Source organism: Drosophila willistoni (assembly GCF_018902025.1).
Source record: "Drosophila willistoni isolate 14030-0811.24 chromosome 2L unlocalized genomic scaffold, UCI_dwil_1.1 Seg196, whole genome shotgun sequence".
Taxonomy (NCBI): Eukaryota; Metazoa; Arthropoda; class Insecta; order Diptera; family Drosophilidae; genus Drosophila; species Drosophila willistoni.
Genome location: NW_025814048.1, coordinates 2,000,021 through 2,005,759, shown reverse-complemented (window position 1 = coordinate 2,005,759; position 5,739 = coordinate 2,000,021). Strand labels below are relative to the sequence as shown.

General features: G+C 33.6%; 1 protein-coding gene across 5 annotated transcripts; it reads right to left on the bottom strand.

Annotated features, from left to right (window-relative positions):
* Window positions 1–330: 330 nt before the first annotated feature.
* Window positions 331–5,503, bottom strand: LOC26529330. 5 transcript variants are annotated; one of them, XM_023181863.2, is made up of 11 exons: window positions 4,414–5,503; window positions 3,700–4,352; window positions 2,857–3,054; window positions 2,536–2,788; window positions 2,276–2,481; window positions 1,701–2,213; window positions 1,474–1,635; window positions 1,282–1,413; window positions 917–1,081; window positions 686–847; window positions 331–624 (listed from the first exon to the last, which is right to left on the bottom strand). In XM_023181863.2, exons 1-11 carry the CDS (start codon window positions 5,266–5,268, stop codon window positions 510–512), a joined length of 3,414 nt encoding a protein of 1,137 aa, XP_023037631.2. In that variant the 5' UTR covers window positions 5,269–5,503; the 3' UTR covers window positions 331–509. The 5 variants fall into 5 exon arrangements, with proteins under 5 accessions (XP_023037631.2, XP_023037630.2, XP_023037632.2 ...); XM_023181862.2 differs by having other exon boundaries at window positions 2,276–2,788; XM_023181864.2 differs by lacking the exons at window positions 1,282–1,413; window positions 1,474–1,635 and having other exon boundaries at window positions 917–1,051; window positions 1,836–2,213; window positions 2,276–2,788.
* Between the last annotated feature and the right edge of the window lie 236 nt (window positions 5,504–5,739).

Genomic DNA, 5,739 nt, shown 5'->3' with positions numbered 1-5,739 from the left:
TTTATTTAAAATATTCCTAATGTTTACAGACACATATTTTCCCCTACATCAATGCAAATTTTAAACTGTCTACTTTAGATGTTCTTATATTTCAACTAAATTGATAACTAAATTAATGTATTTTATACCCTTATAGAAGGTATGAACACGCAGATTAAATTTGGAAATATGTTTTTAATTTTATGGATTTTTAATCAAAAAGATTATTTTAAACACAACTTTGAACATAAATTTAAATACGAACTTTTTCTCGCTCATAAGTAACCTTAGAACATGCCATAAGCATTTCAGGTCAATTCCATTTTGATTGATGTAATATGTTTTTCGCCGTAATTTTCTGAATCCTTTTTTAATAATTGTTGTTGGTTAATGATACAATCGAATTTACACTCTAATAGAAAAACATAAAAAAGTTGTCTCGTCGACTTTGACTACAATGCTCTAGGAATAAAAATATTTAAGACAAAAGTGAATAAAATTAATTAATATTAACTAACAACGTTGTATGGCTAAGAACAAAAATATATTGCCATATTTTGTGAACTTTTCACATCCGACAGTGGTAATACAATTGTTGAATCTAACAAGTCCTTCAAATTGTCCGCTGTGCCTTGATGATCCTCACTTAAAAAAGATGGTGAAAGTTATTAATAAATTTGGATTGTTAATTCTAAGATTCACTCACCCAAGAACCAAAATTGTCTTCTGAGTTGAAGCCAATTTATGTGATCTTTCCATATTTTCTATGCCAACAATTTTATAATTTTTCATTTTTTTCTCACGCAAATATTCATGCAACGACTCAGGTTCTCCTAGCCGTATTCCTAGTTCACCTGCAGCTCTGATTCTGTAATATTTTTAACAAAATGTTTATTATAAATATGTATGTATAATGAAAAATATGGTAAAGACTCACTCTAAATTTGTCACCTTGCTCAATACCAAAGTTCGAACGCCAAACGCATTGCACGTTTCCTTTAAGTCATCTAAGCTGGCTTCATTATGATTGCGAGTGGATAATACAATAAGTTCGCCATCAGATTGAGATGAACTTGTTCCACGGACTAAAGGAACATCAGAACTGCAGGTAGATTATTTATCACATATTAACCAAATTGGGTAACAACTTTAGTCGTTAGGTAGATTATTTATCTTAATATCAATTATCAATTTGGTTAATATGTGATAAATAATCTACCTGCAGTTCTGATTCTGTAATATTTTATAACGAATAATTGACAATTTGTAAAAGTAAAAATTCACATAGGAAAATCTTTTTACCACATTTCAGGACCTGGCTGAGAACACAAATATATTGCCATATTTTGTAAATTTTTCACATCAGTCAGTGGTAATACAATTGTTGAATCTAACAAGTCCTTCAAATTGTCCGCTGTGCCTTGTTGATCCTCACTTAAAAAGATGCTAAAAGTTATTAATAAATTCGGATTGTTAAATCTAAGATTCACTCACCCAAGAACCAAAATAGTCTTCTGAGATGAAGCCAATTTATATGATCTTTCCATATTTTCTATGCCAACAATTTTATAATTTTTCATTTTTTTCTCACGCAAATATTCATGCAACGACTCAGGTTCTTTTAGCCATATTGTTAGTTCACCTGCAGCTCTGATTCTGTAATATTTGTAAAGAAATGTTAATTACAAATATGCATAACGAAGTAAATGGAAAAGACTAACCCTAAATTTGTCAACTTGTTCAATACCAAAGTTCGAACGCCAAACGCATTGCACGTTTCCATCAAGTCATTTAAGCTGGCTTCATTATGATTGCGAGTGGATAATACAATAAGTTCGCCATCAGATTGAGATGAACTTGTTCCACGGACTAAGGGAACAACTCCTGGCTCGGATGCAGCCGATGTATTCCAGCAGGTTAGATTGGACTTGGGATATGTATCGTTAATTTGTTTAATGCTTGGCATATCTTCATTCACTGGTGGAACTCCACCAGGATGGATGGATGTTGATTTGAAAGCTTTTCGGAATTCATGCACTATTTTTTCGTTTTCTTTATTATTATATCTTACTACACGATTTTCCATAGTAAAAGCAAACCAAAAGTTATGTTTTGTCCAGTGATTTCCAATCCATTTAGGTAACAGGAGACGAACTTTCACATGAGGTAAAACCGATTCATTTGCTATTTGATCCTTTAAAATTTTCTGTATAGATTCATTTAAATGCCCATTTCTAAAAATAAATTTAAAATATAATAAATTTATTTTCTTTAACACGAATTATTTTAAGCTTACCCCGAGCTTATATATTCTGTAAACAATTTTTGTATAATCAGTGTTGTGAATTGACGAACTTCTAAGTTTTCTGCTTCCGTAAGAGGCACCAAGCATTGTAAGAATTCATCAATGTGGTCGTTCCAATTTTCAGAATTATTATTTAATAACCAATGTGTAACGGAAAGTAAGGACATTTGTTGATTTGGCTGTAAAGTAGCTATAGACTGCAAGCGCTCAATAAGGATTTGTGGATATTCTAAATGTTTTGCTACTAATACTTCATAAAGGCATGTAATATTTAACTGCTCATGGGGTGAAAGTAATGCTGTCCATAACAAATCTAAACATTCATATTTTCCGTCGATGGACATCAAAGCAGAGGCAATGCAAAATTTAAGTGTGTGCTCCTTGGAGTTGGCTAGATAACGTGGATGGCTCTCGGATAATTCATTGTTAAACTGCATAAATTCAGAAATGATTTTGTTTCGATTCTTCACTGTGTAATAAAAATCAACTATAGCTTCAAAAATCCTGTAAATGCAATGAAGGATATTTTGATATAATATTATTATTTGTCAATTCACTTAATTTACTCTCACCATCCATCTTCAATTATTTCTAAATGAAGGATAAGTTCCTCTAGGATTTTATTGATGGAAAATTGTACATCCGATTTTAATAATTCAGTAACAACATTTCTATTGCTACGAATATGATACGAAATAATCTTCGAGGAAATGCGATTTTGTTCTTCAGGTGTCAAATGTTTCGATGCATATTTTCCAATACACTCAGCTCTACAAAATATAGAAAGAGAAGAAAATAAAGTGGACCCATTTACACAGAATATAAATAAATACTTTTCGAATGCACCAAGTGATAAACAATTTCAGATTGGGACAAATATTTCTAAGGCACTTCGTCAAGGTATTAAAAAGACATAATTAGCAAAATTTCGTCATCGGATCGGATTTTAAATGGCTTTTCCGGTATTGACTTCCCTATGATCTTCGATTAGGGCGATTTGATTTTGATTCGAAAATGTCTGCGACCGGTAAAGAAAAGTACCTGGCAAAAACAAACTTAGACTTGTGGGAGACCGTTTAGAGACTGTGTCCAGAGTTCCATTGACAGATGCGTAACCTTCAAATGTTGCAAGCTGACAGGATGAATCAGTATTGTTCCTGGGAACATGTTTAAAGTTACAGTGGCAAGTTCGACAACGTCTCAAATAAATCGGAGGAGAGGACTCAAAGTTGGTCGAAATGGACAACCGCCGCCAAAATTCCCGAAACCCCGAGTCATACAGTTTTTTGCGAAGTGTTTACCAACGTGCCGAAAAATATCAATTTAGAAGGTCCTCTTAGTTTTGGAATGCTCTTCGTATATACAAAAAATAGGTATTCATAAAAACAGATACATTATCTAAGTGAATTAATTACATTTGAGGAAATGGAAACTTTTTCAGTAAAGACACAAAAGTCGATAACACATTCGCGTCCTCCAATCGTTCATCAACTTCTTCCAAAAGATTTCCCAAGTATTGAAATGTTCGCTTTCCTCCCATTTGAAGTAGTTCCTGTGGTTTGAAGCCAAAAGATTTTATGTCCTTCCACTTTTTTATCTGATATAAAACAAACAAGTCTACAGAAGTTTTCAGCAAAATAGATTTCTCCTCTTCAGTTTGCCACATGAGCTTATCGAGCAAATGTTTTTGTATTTGCTTCAGATCTCCGTCTAGAATTAAAGAAATGTTCACTTCGTATTTGGTGGCGCAAAAATCCCTAATCTTTCCAGAGTCCGTGATCCAAACCATTATGTAATAAGGTAACAGTCCACGTTGAGCTTTTGGTACTGTTTTTAGTTTTTCAATTAGAGTAGCAATTAAAGCATTTGCCAACTGTGAGTAATATTGAGTGAGGAATATTACATCCAAGCTTATTTTGTTGAAGAAGACGATTTCCGCTCCAAAATTGTCACAATTCTTTATTTTGTCCAACAAACTATCATGGTCCCAATATTTAACCATCAAGTTTTTGTACATCGTCTCAATAAAGAACAAGTAATCCCTTAAGGACAATTTGTCAATTGTAACCTATAAGTCATAAGATAAAAGAGAATGAAGGGCACAAAATTGAAGTGAAGAAGTGACTTACGCAAAAGCGATCCATAACGAAAGATAAACTGTCTTCCAGCACTATTACGTTTGTCATTTCTTGGAATCGAAAAGCAAATTTAAGCAATATTTCCTTACTAATGCATGGCGATTGTCCTTTCTTCTCTTTCGGTATACATCTGAGCCAATTCCATAGTGAAACATTGTTCCATTTCCATGGAACGTTTACCAGGGCTTCAACAATCGATTCAACTCCACTTGAAAATACGAAGTTTTTGAAGACTTCAATATCATCATGAAAAATCGTTCCATTGGTGGCTGCTAGAAACTCATCTATCAAATTCCAATCAGTCAAATGAGATATTGTCAAATTGTTGGCTATATATTTGACTGTTTCATAAAGAACTAATTCATTCTCGGAATGGAAGAGTTTGAGGTATAAAATACGCGTCCATGGGGAAATGTCGGTGGTGGATTTCAGCTTGTCCAACAAACTGACTAAGTTATTGGGCATCTGTTGCTCCTCCAAATGTTCCAATGCAGAAATGTAATTGGGATCGACATACTCCTTCAATTTTCGCATAAGAGAGTAGCCTGTTTTACGATCCGTCTTCTCCTTTGATTGGACTAAGTGTTGAATCACTTTCTGCATTTCTGGCGAACTTCCAACTCGGTGAGCCAAATCATCAGAAAACGTGAAGATTATCTGTCCAGCGAGAGGATGCACCTGATCGCCACTCAGACAGAGTGACCACAGCTTATTCAGCAAAAGATTGGTATCCGTACTTGGGAATTTCCTTATTTGAAGCTGAAGAATGGCCAACACATTAGCGACAAACTGAAGATGTTCCATAGAGGAAGCAGCAGCCTTTTTTCCTTCAAAGGCAGACATCATTACTGAGATTAGCTTTTCAAATACATTTGGAGACAAGTTCACATTTTGAATCAGGATCAGGTTAAAAATAAATTCCAGAATTCGTTTTGTGGGCGGTTGAGTAACTTCATACTGTTTTATATCAACCACCGCTATCAATCAATTGAGGTTGAGTTTCACAATTCATTTTTATATAGTGGTTTAACTTGTTCGAAAATGGACAACCGTATTAGTCAACGGAATGACTAATTATTTACTAGTATTTCAGATAAGCTACAATTTTTGCACTCATTTTTTAAAGATAAAATAGATATTCTATGTCCTATGTTCTATGTCACGACAAATTGAGTTTTTTACAAGGAGATACTATAAACAAGTTCTTGTTTCATATATCCATATCCGTCCGTTCTTTTGAACGATTTATGTATATATCCGTTAAACTGGATCGATCAACTATGAACTTTAAACGATTAAGCTAAAAAATTATTCCTT

What these genes read in the sequence shown, in the direction of transcription:
- LOC26529330 (XM_023181862.2), bottom strand. Translation starts at nt 5,268, where the DNA reads ATGATGTCTGCCTTTGAAGGAAAAAAGGCTGCTGCTTCCTCTATGGAA. An exon ending in TCGTTATGGATCGCTTTTGC is followed by an intron (nt 4,353 to 4,413) that starts GTAAGTCACTTC and finishes TATGACTTATAG; the next exon opens with GTTACAATTGACAAATTGTC. An exon ending in ACAGAATATATAAGCTCGGG is followed by an intron (nt 2,214 to 2,275) that starts GTAAGCTTAAAA and finishes ATTTATTTTTAG; the next exon opens with AAATGGGCATTTAAATGAAT.